General features: G+C 48.9%; 1 protein-coding gene across 1 annotated transcript in view; it reads right to left on the bottom strand.

Annotated features, from left to right (window-relative positions):
- Positions 1–2,323: 2,323 nt before the first annotated feature.
- camkk1a (calcium/calmodulin-dependent protein kinase kinase 1, alpha a) overlaps positions 2,324–18,342 on the bottom strand; it is a 175,288-nt gene continuing 159,269 nt past the window's right edge. Inside the window, exon 13 of the mRNA XM_059971484.1 lies at positions 2,324–8,251. Coding sequence (XP_059827467.1) covers positions 8,179–8,251 — 73 coding nt within the window. The 3' untranslated portion in view covers positions 2,324–8,178. The remainder of the gene's footprint in view (positions 8,252–18,342) is intronic.

Genomic DNA, 18,342 nt, shown 5'->3' with positions numbered 1-18,342 from the left:
TCTTTTCATGAGACCTCCCATTTTGATTTCATCTGCAAACTTACAAACTGTGCCAAGTACATTATCATCCACATTGTTAATACAAATGACTACCGATTCCCATGACGTACCCCTGGTCACAGGCCTTCAGTCTGGAAGATAACTATCCACCACCACACTCAGACTCCTACCACCAAGTCAAGGTTCTCTCCATTTGGCCGACTCACCAAACTTCAGCCAGGGTCTGTGCTGGACCATTGCAGACGGGTGAAACTGACCATCAGTGTCTCGACACTCACAGCCATGAGAGGGCACAACCCTTAGAGTCAAGTAAATAAACTGTCTACGTAAGACGGTGGGCTGACCAGGTACTCTGTAAAGGCCAGCTCTCACACAGCACAGAAACAAGCCCGCTGGCCCAACTGTCCACACTGACCAAGATTAACATCTCTGCCCAGGTCTGGCTCACATCTCTGTGAACCTGGCCAAGAGTCCTTTAAATGTTGTGATGTACCTGCCTCAGCCACTTCCTCTGGCCACTCATTCCATATATACACCACCTCCAGGAAGAAGTTGCCCCTCAGATTCCTATTAAATCTCGTTTCTCTCACCCTGTACCTATACCGACTTGTTCTCGATTCCCCAAGTCTGGGGAAAAGACTGTATACATTTGCTTTATCTATGTCCCTCATGATTTTATACACTTCTGTAAGATCACTTCTCACATCTCCTGAACTCTAGTGAATAATGCTACTACCTGCTCAACTTCTCTCCGTATCTTCGTCCTAGCAAAAGCCTTTCTAAATCTCCTCTGCATTCTTTCAGCTTAATGGCATCTTTCCTATAGCAGGGTGACCAAAACTGAAGACAATATTCCAAATGCAACCTCAAACAACTGCAGCACAATGTCTATACTAGTGCCCTGACTAACGAAGGCTAGCATGCTAAAAGCCGCCTTCACCATCGGGAACCATGTACTTGTACTCCCTGGTACCTCTGTTCTGTAACACCTTCTAGGATACTACTGTTCACTAAGAAAGTTCCAAGTACCTCACACTTTTCTCAATTAAGGTGTCAAATGCTTCTGATGCATCCTAGTGTGGCAGTGTAGTGCTTGTCGCTCTTGCTTTCAGCTCCTGTCACAGGCTAGCAGTCTCACAAAACGGACAGCTAACTGTAGAAGTCTGTATCACTTTCGCCTATCACTTTTCCAGCTTCACCCCACCCCCTCCAGTCTTCTCCTATCATTTTGCATTTCCCCTCCCCCCCACTACTTTCAAATCTCTTAGTATCTCTCCCTTCGGTTAGTCCTGACGAAGGGTCTCGGCCCGAAACGTTGACAGTGCTTCTCCCTATAGATGCTGCCTGGCCTGCTGCATTCCACCAGCATTCTGGGTGTGTTGTTTGAATTTCCAGTGTCTGCAGATTTCCTCGTGTGTACAAGTCTCTCCCTGCTGGTACAACAGCAAGCCTCACATAGAGCCTCCTCACTGACAATACACAGAAACTGAAATACTTTCGGACTCGGGCTGAACTACGGAGGACGGGAAGGAGGTCTGGCCCCTGCACGCAGGCCCACCGGCATGTGGACATGACCTGGTGCTTGTGAGTCAGACCCCCAGTTATTAGGAAACAGCCCCACTGCCTTGCGGGCAGCCTCTGGAGAGACGAAGGCTACAGGAGGAGATCTGCAATGGAGGGCCTAAGGCAGCTGACATCAATAGGTAGGTACATTTAATGTCAGAGAACTGTATAGAATGTACATCCTTAGCTGCTCATCCGGCCAAGCTGGTGACAAACATATTGCTTTGCTTTCCTTTGGACTACACCGGTGAGAGGGTATCCAGGCTTCTGAATCACCTGTTGTCCTTCGAGACAGACGGACGCTGCCAGCATCTTTTCGATAAGGGCACACCACTTATAGTTTCCAGCCTTCACCCGGGAGACTGTGCATAGTTCCAGACATCACTCTTCAAGGCTTTGGTCTGATTTCAGATTGTGCTGGCTGGGGAAGGAAATTTCCTCAAGTGGAAAGCTGAGGCATTATGGAACCCTCCCAGGAGCAGAGAAGATTGATCAGAGACATATGAGAGAGTCTCAGCATTGCAGAAATATTTTTCCAGTTAAGGGGTCCTGACCTGAACCATCAGCCATTTATTTCATACCCAGAGACTGGCCTGAGTTCCTCCAGTAATTTGTCCATTGTTGTAGGCCCCAGCACCTTATAAACAAAACCCTGGGAGGACCATCAGCCAAAATTAGGGAGGTGCTTTCAAATGTTGACAGCAATATTCTACTCATAATCAAAGCTCAAAACAGACACAGGTTCAAAATCATGTAGAGTTTAGGATATAACAAGTTTATTGAACTTCATCTTGCTTTCCATGTAGTTATTCAGTCAGATGAGTCCATCATCACTCATTATGGATAAGTTATTGGAGATCCTTTTTATCTTACCTCGAGAATATAAAAACATGCAAAAAATATGCTCTTTGTATTAATACATATGTACAGAGCAACAGTTGCATCTCTCCCCAGACTAATTACAGAGGCGTCATGCATAAACTCTGGTGGACAGTGTAGGTTCATGTAACATTCATCAGTCACAGCAAACACAGAGTTTTACATTCCAGCTGATGCGGGGAAGGGTGGCACAGGGTATTCGGACAAGATCAAAGTAAAAAAGATACCGGGAGACTTCACAACAGTTCCGCGCCCCTGACTAAAGGCAGAGGGCTGGACATTAAAGACCACACTGTCTCGTCAGCCACACAGACTGGTGCGGCCATCGCAATAGGACATAGACACACCATGTAACCTTGGTTACCATGCTGGGTACAGTACAGCTGGGGACCATGCACAGAAGGCCAGGCATGTTATGGAGGAACTGCACTCTCCGATAGAGGGCTGCTGGTGCACCATGCAGCTTCTGCTGGGCTACAGTGACAAATCCCATCAATTCCCTGCTGGGCTCAGGCTGCTGGTCCATTAACCCCCTACCAGCAGCTTCTGCTGGGCTCAGGCTGCCGGTCCATTCACCCCCTACCAGCAGCTTCTGCTGGGCTCAGGCTGCCGTTCCATTCACCCCCTACCAGCAGCTTCTGCTGGGAGGCTGCCGGTCCATTCACCCCCTACCAGCAGCTTCTGCTGGGCTCAGGCTGCTGGTCCATTAACCCCCTACCAGCAGCTTCTGCTGGGAGGCTGCCGGTCCATTCACCCCCTACCAGCAGCTTCTGCTGGGCTCAGGCTGCCGGTCCATTAACCCCCTACCAGCAGCTTCTACTGGGCTCAGGCTGTTGGTCCATTCACCCCCTACCAGCAGCTTCTGCTGGGAGGCTGCCAGTCCATTCACCCCCTACCAGCAGCTTCTGCTGGGAGGCTGCAGGTCCATTCACCCCCTACCAGCAGCTTCTGCTGGGCTCAGGCTGCCGGTCCATTAACCCCCTACCAGCAGCTTCTGCTGGGCTCAGGCTGCCGGTCCATTAACCCCCTACCAGCAGCTTCTGCTGGACTCAGGCTGCTGGTCCATTCACCCCCTACCAGCAGCTTCTGCTGGGAGGCTGCCGGTCCATTAACCCCCTACCAGCAGCTTCTGCTGGGAAGCTGCTGGTCCATTAACCCCCTACCAGCAGCTTCTGCTGGGAGGCTGCTGGTCCATTCACCCCCTACCAGCAGCTTCTGCTGGGCCTCTCGCTTCCTACAGTGGCAAACTCCATCATGTCCCTGCTGGGAGGCTGCGGGTCCATTTGCTTAAGAAGGTACAATGACACAGCCCACTAACAGTGAGTTAAAGGTTGTGGGTGTCCAAGACAGGGCCAGCAGCCCAGGAACTCTCTTCGCCAAGTGTTCACATCAGATGTGTAAGACGGTGATGAACCCTGACCTGTCTACAGGGTGGCATGCAGAAGGAGCCAGATGCTGCCAGTCTGGTCCAGCTGTGACTGAGTGTGGCAGGATATTGAGGTAGGAGCCTCAGCACTAGGCCCTAGGTGTAGGGACAGGGTATAGATTGACAGTGGGGCAGGGGAGGGATTATTTTCATCAGGACAGGTGCTGCATAGGGTAAAAGCGTGGAACAAAGTGGAGTCCTATTCCTTTCTGTGGGGCTGATTCTGATTACTCTTGGTACAGGTCTCACCTACCGTAGGTCTCAGCAGGACAGGGTGAAAGGGAATGCAGAGGTCACATTCAGGGCACGGGGTCCAGCATGACCCACACCACCTCCCCAAACCTCCCATGCACCACTGCCTCTCCCTCTTCACTAAGTATCACGTGCAGAACAGCAGTTTCTCCGCCACGCGATTGACCAGCACGGCAGCCCTTACCCCGAACACCTCACTGGGCTGCACAGTGCCACTAGTCAGGGCAGTGGGAAAAGCCAGTTCTCACATCAACGAGAGGTTGTTCATTGGAGGGGTCAAAGGAGGTTCAGGAAAATGATTCCAGGATTGAATGACTTGTCATATGAAGAGCATTTGATGGCTCTGGGCCTGTATTCACTAGAATTCTGGTCGTTGAAACCTTTCAAATGGTGCAAGGCCTTGACAGAGTAGATGTGGAGAGGATGTTTCTGATGGTGGGAGAGTCTATGACCAGTGGACACAGCTTCAGCATCCTTTTAGAACTGAGATGAGGAGGAATTTCTTTAGCCAGGGAGTGGTGAATCTGTGGAATTATAGCCACAGGCAGCTGTGGAGGCCAAGTCTCTATGTATATTTAAGGCAGAGGTTGATATATTCTTAATTGGTCAGGGCATGAAAGGATATGGAGGGAAGCCAGGAGAGTGGGGCTGAGAGGAAAATTGGATCAGCCATGATGAAGTGGCAGAGCAGACTCGATGGGCCAAATGGCCTCATTCTGCTCTTGTATCTTATAGTCTTAATACTGACCCTGCCTTTAATTAATGGAGCGGGACAGAGGGGAGTATTCCCTCTTTAAGGGGTATTTCAATCTGCAAAGAATGAAAGCTCTCATCCTAAGAAGTTTAAAGGTAATTTATACCTGGTGATTTCTTCAGCAAGGGCAGACATGTTCCTTGCTCTGCTTCATTGACTGAGAAAAGCCTGGTGGGGTTTGCCTGATGTGCCTGGTATTGTGTGTGTGAAGATCTCCTGTGAAATACCCGGCGGCTCTAACGACAATCAGCAGAGCATTCAGAAATCTGCCCCAAGTAGAGCGGGACCTGATGGTCTACAGCAGTCACAAGGCAGTAGCGACAGCACGTAGCCATTCCCCATCACTACAGGCCAGTCCTGAGGTAGGGGCTGGGGGCTCCGGGCAAGGCGGCTGGAACAGTGCTGGAATTGGAGGCACTGGGGTTCAGAGAGCAGTGCTGAGGTATTGGGGACCAGGCTCTTTGGCCCAACTTGCCCATGCTGATTTATCTACATTCATCTCACTTCCCTGCATCTGGCCCAATCCCTCACAGAGGCAAGTATGCCTCACAGCATCTTAAATGTGATTGTACTTGTGTCTACCACGTCCTCTGGCAGTTATAGCTCCATTTACCACCGATTTCTACCAGCAAAAGTTGTTCTTCGGGTACCCTTTAAATCTTTTCCCACTCACTAGAAAGCCCCTCTAGTTTTAGATGCTGGCCTTGAGAGAAAAACTGTGACTATTTAACCTATCTATGCTCTTTATGACTTTATAAACCTCCAAAAGCTCCAGTGAGAGCAATCACAGTCTATCCAATCTTCCTGTGGGAGTAAAACCTTCCATTCCAAGCAACATCCCGATGAATCTCTCCTGCACTCTCTCTTCTGCCACCACATTTGCTCTACAGTGCAGTGACTGGAGCCGTACTCAGTTCTGTGTTTGACCTAACGAATGTCTTGTACATCTGTACCACGTTTTCCCGATGCTCATCACAATAACCTGGCAAACAACCTTCACTAGCTCGTGCTGCCATTTTCAGGGAGCAATGGATTTATGATCCTGAGTCCCCCTGTATACCAAGGTTTCCAAGGTGTTACCACCTGACTAACAATGGGCTACGGATGCTGGATATCTGAGCAACACACACAATGCTGTAGGAACTCAGCAGGCCAGGCAGCATCTATGGAAAAGAGTACAGTCGACATTTTGGGCCAAGACCCTTCTTCAAGATGTCACACCCTGGTCTCAGTGCTAGGCCCCTCTCACCACTGACCCTGCTCCATTAATTGCAGGGCAGTTCCCCTTGCATGATGTCGATAAAAATGACCCCCCAACCTAGTAACCTTCACTGCAGCCTCTGATTGCAGGGGATCTCAGGGAGGTGTCCACACTGTGCCTGATGACCCAAGGCAGGCTAGAATGTTCTTCCATTCTACCCCACACCAGTGCCACCCCCAGCGAAGGTAGGCATCTCACCGGACAGGTAACCCAATGGATGAGGTGACCCAGCCTTCTGACACCTGGAAAGACTTATTTCCTCTTGTCCACCCTCAGGATCATATTCCTAAAGCCCACATTCACAAAGCTCTACCCAAGCACAGCAACAAGTCATGAATTATCATGCCACCTTACTAAGCTTCATGAATCTGCTGGGCAATTTGCTATCCCCAGTCATTTCTGTGGCTGGGAGTTGATGCATCGTGCACGTATGGAATGTGAGACGTTGTTGCCCCTGTCTGAGTATTTGGAAGGGCTGCTCCTCAGGTTCAGCCCCGGGCTCCTTAGGTCACATGGTGGGGAGGGGTGGGGTTTGGGTCACGCGGTGGGGAGGGGTGGGGTTTGGGCCACGCGGTGGGGAGGGGTGGGGTTTGGGTCACGCGGTGGGGAGGGGTGGGGTTTGGGTCATGCGGTGGGGAGGGGTGGGGTTTGGGTCACATGGTGGGGAGGGGTGGGGTTTGGGTCACGCGGTGGGGAGGGGTGGGGTTTGGGTCACGCGGTGGGGAGGGGTGGGGTTTGGGTCATGCGGTGGGGAGGGGTGGGGTTTGGGTCACATGGTGGGGAGGGGTGGGGTTTGGGTCACGCGGTGGGGAGGGGTGGGGTTTGGGTCACGCGGTGGGGAGGGGTGGGGTTTGGGTCAGCTTGCTCCTGGGCCTGGCCAAGATGGCGGGTCTGCCAGAGCTGATTGCTTGCCCCTCTTTTAGGGTCATGTCCGTGCCCATGTCCCATGTGTCTCTGGAGAGGACACTCATGGTATCCATGAGTACAACAGGGAATTTCCAGGACCAGCGATCCCATCGAGGGCTCGATAGTGACAATGGTATTTTAATTTGTTAGAGTGAACAGAGTTATATGAAGTTCCAGTGTTCTGAGATACTGTGGTCATTTGAATAAACTTTCGTTTATTAAAACAAACAAGTTGCTAAACTATGTCATTCAGGGGACAGAGGTACGTGTTTGTGGTATTGGTCAATATATCGATCACAGGCAAATCTCTCCTCACCATTGTTAGTATCTACTGGACATACGACTCGAGAAGGCAGCATACGTCATCAAAGATCCACACCAGGGACCCGTCTCAAAACTCTCACCACCAGGTTCAGAACAGCTTCAGCCATTTGGTACTTAAACCAAGTGGCACAATCTCAACCACCTCCTCAGCATAGCAACACTCAGCACTTGCCACTACATTAAAATTTTGAATTGTTTTGTACTAACTTTGTTCCTTTTAGGATTTTGTACAATTTATGTGCTTGTGAATGTGGTGCCCCTGACACTCTGTGCCTGCGGTGCTGCTAAAGTAAGTTTTCATTGTACTTGTGCAGATGACTTTGGGGGAGGCCTGGACACTGCACGTCACCCTGCCAGGATCACAGAGAAGAAAAGAGCCTGCACCCTACCAGTACAGGGCAACAGAACATGAGGTGATGGTACAAGTCGGTTTCTGACACTCATCACCTGCACTGAAGCTCCTGATGTGTCCCGTTTCTGTCTGGCAGAGGAGGACGGATGATGGACGGTCACTAGGTAACCCGGAAGCAGTTCACAGGAGGGCAAGTTGGTGCGGGCTGAGCACACTGACCCCCCCCCCCCACAGCCACACAATCCGTGAGCTGCCGTCTCGTCCAATGAGGAAGCTTCAAGAGCGGGGGAAGCATTTCACCTCCTCGCCTTGCCCTAGTCACATCTGCCAGCTGGTCAGGACCCCTCTCGGGTTTAATCGGAAGCTGTAGTCCATGGAAGGCCGCGTGCTAATGAAGAGCGAAGACAGGTCAGAAACGAGCGTGCGACAGGCTGAATGCAGCATGCATGAGCTCCGGGCCCTCAGGAGATGGCCTCATCCTCACACACATCCGGCAGCTCGCTGTCTTTTCCTGCGTCCCCACTCACTTGCTTCCTGCAACAGGGCCAGCGAGATACAGTATGTTAGTACCCGAGAGTGTCACACCCTTACTCCCAGGCCAGGTGCCAGATTCAGCAGAGTGAACTCCAGAGACATTGACTGGGCAGCATTCAGTGGAAGATCTGAGCACTGACAGGTGGCCTGGGAAGAAACTGAGGCAGAAACATCTTGACCAGCTCTGACAGCCAACAAAACTTGCCAAGGTAAAATTGATTGTATTACATTGTAAACATAAACAGGTAGAATGCTCAAAAAGCATATTTAAAGCTATTACTGTGAAGAAAGTAATTTTGAAATTGTAGCTTGCCCTCACTTTTGCTTCTAAGTATTTAGCTAGCATTGCCCAGGGGGTCAGTGGATTGCAGATGCAGCACCAGCTCTCAGCGGCCCCAGAGTCTTTCTGTTCTGTCACAGGATTCCACGTGGGGAACCCTTCCCAATCCGACTGGACATGACAGTCACCTCCCTCAAGTATCCATGGGGATATCCAGGAGCGACACAGCACTGTCTCCGCTAGGAGGTGCCCAGGGTGACAGGCACAACTAGCCCAAGGAATAACCTGGGATAGCAGGAGATATCTCATTGCTTCTAGCGCATCGAGGAAACCTCAGCTGGTGACGTGTTGGTTGTGGGCATGCTATGTTGGCACTGCGAGCATGGTGACACTGGCAGGCTGGTCACTGACACAAACACATTTCACTGTCTTTATTTGTCACGTGTACATTGAAACAATCTTTAATATTAATCTTAAAGCAGTTAAGTGAACTGCAACTTCATCCACAGCTTCCTCCATCAATGGAAAATAATGGGGTTGGTCTGTGTTCTCATCTGGGATGCAAACAGAGAACATGGGGTCTGTATCGCCATGGCTGTTCAGTAAACACAACATGAGCTACTGGCAGTGAACAGATGGAAAACCCACACTGCTGCCATCCCCCTCGAGTGGAACACATGGCCAGCTAAAATATTTAGTAACATACAGTTCGCTGGGTCATCGGTTATTGATCCCAAAGGAAATTACAGTGTCACAGGAGCATTAAAAGTGCACAGATATAAAAATATTAGAAGTAAGAAAGAATAAACATAAGTTACCTCGAACAGTCCTACAAGAGGCAGTCACGTATTTGGGACAGCCCTTAAAGGAGAGAAACTAACTGAGATAATAGCACGGATTCTCTTCACTTATTTGGGATGCTACGCTGCTTAATGAGGACAGGAGACTGTGGCCAAACAGTTTCGAACTAGTGTCAGTCATGTGCACTTGTGTGACCATTACACACTACACTGGGCTTACAGCCAACAGCTTGTCAATACAGGCAGTCCCCGGGTTACGGACGAGTTCCGTTCCAGAGTCCGTCTTTAAGTTGGATTTGTATGTAAGTCAGAACAAGTATATCCGGTATTATTTAACGTCAGTTAGTCAAACATTTGTCTTAGTACATATTTTACCTTTCTATGCATATAAAACACTTAAGAAACATATATATTCCAATAATTAAACCACTGCATTGCTTAGTAATAATTATAGTTTTCATCCGGGCAGGGCCTTTACATGCTCCATTATTCACACTTTATCCGTTATCCTTTAAAATTGTTCCAATCGTTGACTGACTGTAGCCTAACACTTTTCCAATGACTGATGGCGTTTCACCTCTTTCCAAACGCTTTATTATTTCCACTTTATTTTCAATCGCGATCGCTTCCCGTCAATGGAACAAAAACACTACAGGCGACGGGTCCCGAGCTCTGCCGGCTCCCGAGGGCTGCTAGGTCCGAAAGACCACCATTCAGGGCCCCAGACAGTCCTTCCAGGTGAGGTGACACTTCACCTGTGAGTCGGCTGGTGTAGTGAGCAGAGTCCCTGTGTGCGCACTGTAGTGAGCAGAGTCCCTATGTGCGCACTGTAGTGAGCGGAGCCCCTGTGTGCGCACTGTAGTGAGCAGACTCCCTGTGCGCACTGTAGTGAGTGGACTCCCTGTGTGCGCACTGTAGTGAGCGGACTCCCTGTGTGCGCACTGTAGTGAGCGGACTCCCTGTGTGCGCACTGTAGTGAGCGGAACCCCTGTGTGCGCACTGTAGTGAGCGGAACCCCTGTGTGCGCACTGTAGTGAGCGGAACCCCTGTGTGCGCACTGTAGTGAGCGGAACCCGTGTGCGTGCACTGTAGTGAGCGGACTCCCTCTGTGCGTGCACTGTAGTGAGTGGACTCCCTGTGTGCGTGCACTGTAGTGAGAGGACTCCCTGTGTGCGCTCTGTAGTGAGCAGAGCCCGTGTGTGCACTGTAGTGAGCAGAGCCCCTCTCTGCGCACTGTAGTGAGCAGAGCCCATGTATGCACTGTAGTGAGCGGAGCCCCTCTGTGCGCACTGCAGTGAGCGGAACCCCTGTGTGCGCACTGTAGTGAGCGGACTCCCTCTATGCGTTCACTGTAGTGAGCGGACTCCCTCTGTGCGTGCACTGTAGTGAGCGGACTCCCTGTGTGTGCTCTGTAGTGAGCAGAGCCCGTGTGTGCACTGTAGTGAGCAGAGCCCCCTCTCTGCGCACTGTAGTGAGCAGAGCCCGTGTATGCACTGTAGTGAGCGGAGCCCCTCTGTGCGCACTGTAGTGAGCGGATTCCCTGCATGCGCACTGTGTGAGTGGAGTCCCTGTGTGCGCACTGCAATGAGCAGAGCCCGTGTGCACACTGTAGTGAGCGGACTCCCTGTATGCGCACTGTAGTGAGCGGAGTCCCTGTGTCTACTAACCCTCTGCTCTGGTGCCCAGGTCAGTGCAGAAGCTGAGTTGTGTGGGAGAGAGAACAAATGTTGCAAATGAAGTCTTGTGGTTACGGTCAGTGGAAATGTCACAGGCTCAGCCCACCAGCTTCTGCAGTGGTGTCAGTCACACCCAGGGACATGTGCAAGGGGTGGGGCATAGAAGCAAGTTCCTTGTTAGTAAATAATGTATCTGAGTCTGTGGACACATACACAATGTGACTTTAGCCTGCCTGTGCACTTTCTGCCTCACCTTCACCTGCTGTACATTGTCCACCTCCCCTGTAGCTCTTACACTTTATTCTGTACTCAGTAATAGTTTTACCTCAATGTGCTGAGTAATAAATTAATCTGTATGCAAGACAATTTTCCGTTTCTCAGTACATGTGATAATAATCAACCAGTTCCAATTCTGCTCAAGCCCAGAGTCCAATTCTGCAGACACGTGAGCTCCACTGGCTGAGGAGGGTTTAACTTAAACTAGAATAGGTAGTAGGCCCTAAATTGGTCCGCAATGGCTATTGGCAATACTTTGTATCTGAGTCAAAAGCACACGGGAAATTGTCATACTCAAATCAGACAAACAGTGGAAAGGGAAGAAGCAGCTCGGAATCCATGGAATAACTTTGCAAGGTGAGAAACTGGTCAGAGACATGCTGGATGGAACTTATCCTGTCGGCCTGGGAAGGAGAAAGGAGCAGCAGCTACACAAGCCAGACACAGGTCAGGGTAACCTAACTACCAGAACACCAATCAGAATGATCATTGGGTGGTCAGAACAGTCCCAGACCTCCAGCGGTGCGGAACTAATGAAGGTTTAGCAATCACTGGGCCAGGACTGAGCAGAGTATGCAGCCACAGCGGGAGCTGGTCGCGGTACTCCAGGGCCGGGAGCCGGCATCTCCAGTGCTTGGCTAATACTCAAAAGCTGGAAGTTCAATCTGCACTTCCTTCAAACTGACTGTGTGCAAAGGAAGATGCATTACAGCATGCAAAAGCAAAATGTAAATACGCTGGCGGATTAACAGGAATAACGCCATGGTAGCTTAGCGATTGGTGTGACACCTCCACAGTTCAGAGTTCAATTCCAGCGCCGTCTGTAAGGAGTTTGTACAGGGGATTCCTCTCAGTGCTCCAGTTTCCTTCCACAGTCCAAAGATATACCAGTTACTAGATTAACTGATCATAGTAAATTCTCCTGTGATTCTCCCCCAAATCAAGTTGTTCACAGACACATCCCTGTCCTGAGATACAGGGATTTCCCCCGAATCCTGTTGTACACAGACGTAGCCTCATGGGTGGACGTATCAGCATGAGCTGTTGTTCAAGATCGAAAACCTGGTGACATCGAGACATTGAGCCCCCATTCCAGCGTTGTGAGTAGACTGTCCCGTTTACAGCTCACTGCCCTGTTCTGGCAACAATTTTCCTATGTGCTGACACCAGCCCACAGGCCTTTGCCATACCTCCTCTCTAATCCAGAGACTCCACAATCCTTTCGAGTGAAGCAGGTATTCACTTGCACTTCTCTGGTGCCCTGCTGCCTGGAGAGACCACGTGCACTCTGCCTGAGCACTTGGGGCAGTCAGTGAGCTCCAAGTTGCTTGTTACTTTAGTTCACCATTTCTCTCCATTCTGCCCAGTGTGTATCAGGTTCCAATGAAGCCCAACGCACGTTTGGGGAAGAGCATCTCTCCTTCCATCTGCAAACACTGATTCAATGTTTTAGAACTAGATCTTCCCCAGGATACAACAGTGTTCTCTTCTTCAGAACTGTTCACAGCTCCTGAAATAGAAAGGCAAGTTGGCATGCAGCCACAAGCCAAGTTCCCACCTGGAAAAAGGTGCCTGCAGCCCAGAGCAGCCATGAAATGCATCTCCCAAGAGACAGAGATGGAGATCACGCTGCACAGAGAACCGAGCTTCTTAATGCGGCCTTTCCTGGAAGAGAAGCTACAGCGGGTATTTATACCATCTGACAAAGGTCACTTTAGATGTTGGCACTTCAAAAGCAACAACTTTGTCTCGTCTTAGTTCAACACAAGCTGAAGTCATTTATATTTGTATCCTGACCCTCCAATCCATTCATCTATCCGCCTTGAACCCTATAGTTCCATTGTCCTTAGTTAGTAACCTTGTATTCAATGTGTCTCATAATATTATGATTACCACTTACTTAGCTCCCAATTTTCCAATTAAATGCAGCTTTTTTTCCTGGCCTTTCTTCCAACGGATGGTGTCACGACAGTCCACAGCTCACTCCACTTGCTCCACCCCTGTTTAATTATGGTAATCAGGATACCCTATAATTATCATCCTCTCCTTACCAATGCCCGTTTTTGTTACTTTAGCTCTGGAACACGGTTGCTGAGCAGCAGAGTGCCACAATGAAATAATGTTCCCCCATCCTCCACAAGCTGTAATCAACAGCCTTTACCACCAAGAAGAAAGCAATGAAATGACCATTCCCCACCCCCCACAATCCGTAACCTCCCACCTCACCAACCATTAACTCATACTGACTCGCACTGGGTGAATAATCCCCATCCAACCTCTCCAAGGTTTCTTCCATCACTATCCTTATAAATGCCTTCATCCTCAGATCACCCTGCAGTTTTGGATTCATCAGTACCTGCACTTTTTTTGTCCTAACCTTGAGGGTCGTGTCTTCAGTGGTCAGGGTCCTAAGCACTGTAATCCTCTTTAGCTTTTTACCCCTGTCTACTCCTTTGTGGCTCTTTGAGCCAAGGATTGGAGAAGGTGGAGACTGCCTGCTCCAGCATCTGAGGGATTAAAATGATTGCTGTTGCTCAGTTTGAAAGTCTTCTCTGGATCAATTGTACGAAGCAGTTCCAGCCCGAGGTAAGTGTGAAATTCTCATAGCCTTCCTTTCCTCTCTGACACCTCTGACCCCAACCATTCACTGTGTCAAAATGGTTTCTTCTCATCGACTTTCCGACTCTTTCACCAATGCCTCTCCATTTTTAAAGGAGGTAGAGTTGGGCCTCCGGATTAAGCATTAAGGTGGATAATTCTCCGGAACTTGACAGCATCTATCTCTCATCATATTGAGAGAGGTAAGAGAGGATATTTCTGACCAAGATCTTTGTATCCTCTATAACTACAGATGAGATCCCAGGGGACTGGAGAAACACCGCAGTTGCTCCTCTCAGTAAGATGGGCAATCAGGAGTACCCAGCAAATTATGGGGCAGTAAGCCTCAACATCAGCAGTAGGGAAATTATTACAGAAGGTTCTTAAGGTTAATCGCATCTGGAAAAGCACAGACTTATCAGGGATAATCAGCATGGCTTTTTCAGGCTACAGTCTTGTCATACAAACTTGGCTGAGCTCTCTCAGGAGATTACAAAGATCAGTGATGATGGTCAGGCAGTAGATGATGTGTACATTGACTTCGGTAAGGATTTCAACGTGGCCCCTCTTTGTAGGCTGATCCATTAGATTCAATCACAGGAAATTCATGGAAACTTGTTAGACTGGATTCTAAATTTGTTTTACTGGAAGTGTTCAAGATGAGAATAGGTTGAGGGAACTCGGCCTTTTCTCCTTGGAGTGACGGAGGTTGAGAGGTGACCTGATAGAGGAGTATAAGATGTTGAGAGGCGTTGATCGTGTGAATAGTCAGAGGCTTTTCCCCAGGGTGAAATGGTTGCCACAAGAGGACACAGGTTTAAGGTGCTGGGGAGTAGGTACAGAGGAGATGTCAGGGGTAAGTGTGTTTTTATTTTACACAGAGAGTGGTGAGTGCGTGGAATGGGCTGCCGGCAATGGTGGTGGAGGTGGATACAATAGGGTCTTTTGAGAGACTTTTGGATAGGTACATGGAGCTTAGTAAAATAGACGACTATAGGTAAACCTAGTAATTTATAGGGTAGGAACATGTTCGGCACAACCTTGTGGTCTGAAGGGCCTGTATTGTGCTGTAGGTTTTCTATGTTTCTACATTTTATTCTGACTGGAAGCCTGTGACCAGTCGTATTCCACAAGCAAAATGCTGGTGGAATACAGCAGGCCAGGCAGCATCTATAGGGAGAAGTGCTGTCGACGTTTCAGGCCGAGACCTTTCATCCTGGCCCGAAACGTCGACAGCGCTTCTCCCTATAGATGCTGTCTGGCCTGCTGCAGATTTCCTCATGTATTCCATAAGGGTCAGTACTGGAACTTTTGTTATTTGATGTATCTGTAAATAATCTGGATGAAACTGTACATGGGCTGATTATTAAGTTTGTAGATAACACAAGAAATAGTAGGATTGTGGACAGTGAGACAGGTTGTCAAAGGATGCAGCATGATATTGATGAAGGAAGAGCAGTAGATGTAGTGTATATGGATTTTAGCAAGGCAAGGTACCCCATGCAAGGCTTATTGAGAAAGTAAGGAGGCATGGGATCCAAGGGGACATTGCTTTGTGGATCCAGAACTGGCTTGCCCTCAGAAAGCAAAGAGTGGTTGTGGATGGGTCATATTCTGCATGGAGGCCGGTGACCAGTGGGGTGCCTCAGGGATCTGTTCTGGGAGCTCTTCTCTTCGTGATTTTTATAAATGACCTGGATGAGGAAGTGGAGGGCTGGGTTAGTAAATTTGCTGATGACACAAAGGTTGGGTGTGTTGTGGATAATGTGGAGGGCTGTCAGAGGTTACAGCGGGACATCGATAGGATGCAAAACTGGGCTGAGAAGTGGCAGATGGAGTTCAACCCAGATAAGTGAGAAGTGGTTCATTTTGGTAGGTCAAATATGATGGCAGAATGTAGTACTAATGGTAAGACTCTTGACAGTGTGGAGGATCAGAGGGATCTTGGGGTCCGAGTCCATAGGACACTCAAAGCTGCTGTGCAGGTTGACTCTGTGGGTAAGAAGGCACACGGTACATTGGCCTTCATCAATTGTAGGACTGAGTTTAAGAGCTGAGAGGTAATGTTGCAGCTACATAGGACACTGGTCAGACCCCACTTGGAGTACTGTGCTCAGTTCTGGTCGCCTCACTACAGGAAGGATGTGGAAGCCATAGAAAGGGTGCAGAGGAGATTTACAAGGATGTTGCCTGGGTTGGGGAGCATGCTTTAAGAGAACAAGTTGAGTGAACTCAAACTTTTCTCCTTGGAGCGACGGAGGATGAGAGGTGACCTGATAGAGGTGTATAAGATGATGAGAGGCATTGATCATGTGGATAGTGAGAGGCTTTTTCCCAGGGCTGAAATGGCTAGCCTGAGAGGGCACAGTTTTAAGGTGCTTGGAAGTAGGTACAGAGGAGATGTCAGGGGTAAGTGTTTTACGCAGGAAGTGGTGAATGGGCTGCCGGTGACAGTGGTGGAGGCGGATACGATGGGGTCTTTTAAGAGATTCCTGATAGGTATATGGAGCTTAGAAAAATAGAGGGCTCTGGGTAACCGTAGGTAATTCCTAAAGTAAGTACATGTTCGGCACAGCATTATGGGCCGAAGGGCTTGTATTGTGCTGTAGTTTTCTATGTTTATATGATTCAGACCAGTTGGAGGTGTGGGCAGAGAAATGGCAGATAGAATTTAATCAGGATAAGTTTGGGGGTGGGGGTGAAAGCGGGTTGAACAAAAGAAATACATAGTAAAAAATCTGGATCCTCAGAAGAATTGTACAGAGGGATCTTGGGGTACAAGTCCACAGCTTACTAAAAGTAGCAACACAGGTAGATAGAGTGGTAAAGACACAATCATAAACATACAAAAAAAACATAGGACACAAAAAAATGTAAGTTGTCTGAAGACACCACTGTCGTAGGCCAGATCAAAGGTGGTGACAAATCAGCATCTCGGAGGGAGACTGAAAATCTGGCTGAGTGGTGCCACAACAACATCAGCAAAACCAAGGAGCTGATTACCGACTTCAGGAAGGGGAAACCAGAGGTCCATGAGCCCGCCCTCATCACAGGATCAGAGCTGCAGAGCAACAGCAACTTTAAATTGCTTGGCATGATCATTTCAGAAGTCCTGTCCTGGCCCAGCATGGAAGTGTAATTACGAAGATAGCACAGCAACACGTCTACTTCCTCAGAAGCCTGCGCAGATTCGGTGAGACATCTAAAACTTTGAGAGACTTCTATACATGTGAGGTGGAGAGTAGATAGACTGGGGGCATCACAGCCTGGTATGGAAACACCAATGCCCTTAAAAGGAAAATCCTACAAAAAGTAGTGGATAAGACCCAGTCCATCACGGCAAAGCCCTCCCCACCGTTGAGCACATCTATACAGAGCGTTGTCATAGGAAAGCATCTACTATCATCAGAAACCCCCACCGCCCAGGTCATGCTCTCCACTCACTGCTGCTGTGGTACAGGAGCCTCAGAACTCACACCACCAGGTTCAGGAATAGTCATTACCCCTCAACCATCAGGCTCCTGAACCAGAGGGGATAATTCCACTCAACCTCACTTGCCCCATCACTGAACTGTTCCTAAAACCTATGGACTCTCGAGGACTCTCATCTCATGTCCTCGATACTTATTGCTTATTTATTATTGTTATTATTATTTTCTTTTTGCATTTCAGTTTGTTGACTTTCATACAGTGATTGCCCACCCTGTTGGTGTGGCCTTTCATTGACTCTGTTTTGGTTATTGGATTTATTGAGCATCCCCGGAAGAAACTGAATCTCAGGTTTACATGTGGTGATACGTATGTACTTTGATAATAAATTTACTTTCAACGTGAATAGACTCCACACACAATTAAGTCATCGTAACGAAGTGTGCCTTAAGGAATACCGAAACAAGCCCTTATCCCTGGCAGGAAAATACAAATCGTGAAAAGAAAAAGAAATTAGTGTTCAGAAATATTTTAACATTATTAGGGAACTTGCTTAGTGTAATATGCCATTCCTAAAGCTCCATCCAAGCTGATTGTGGGTTCATTCCTCACAAAGAAGTTAAAAGATTTGTTTGAGTAGGTTAACCATTAGCACTGAAATAGACTGGGCCTCTTAATGCCCCTCAGGAGGGATGCCAGCCAACCAGATGAAGCAGCTTCCTGGGCTTGCTGAGGTTTGCAGGCCGAGTTACTCTACATAATGTTCTTGTGGAGAACCGCCACACAGCTGAAGAAATTGAAGTTTACCTCTGCCTAGTTGTTTAAATTTGTGAGGCTGATGCCATTTATTCCCTTTTAGTGCCCTTGAGAGGGTGGTGAGCACCACTGCAGTCTGCCTGGCGCAGTGCTGCTGGGGAGAGAGCCAGTAAGGGTGAAGGTTCAGGGATGCTCCTGCAGATCGTGATAGTGTGCAGTCTGAGGGGGAACCCTATAGGGGCGGTGTTCCCATGTACCTGTGGCTCTTGTCTGTTT

This window comes from Hypanus sabinus, chromosome 6 (assembly GCF_030144855.1).
Source record: "Hypanus sabinus isolate sHypSab1 chromosome 6, sHypSab1.hap1, whole genome shotgun sequence".
Classification (NCBI taxonomy): Eukaryota; Metazoa; Chordata; class Chondrichthyes; order Myliobatiformes; family Dasyatidae; genus Hypanus; species Hypanus sabinus.
This window is presented reverse-complemented; position numbering and strand designations above follow the sequence as displayed.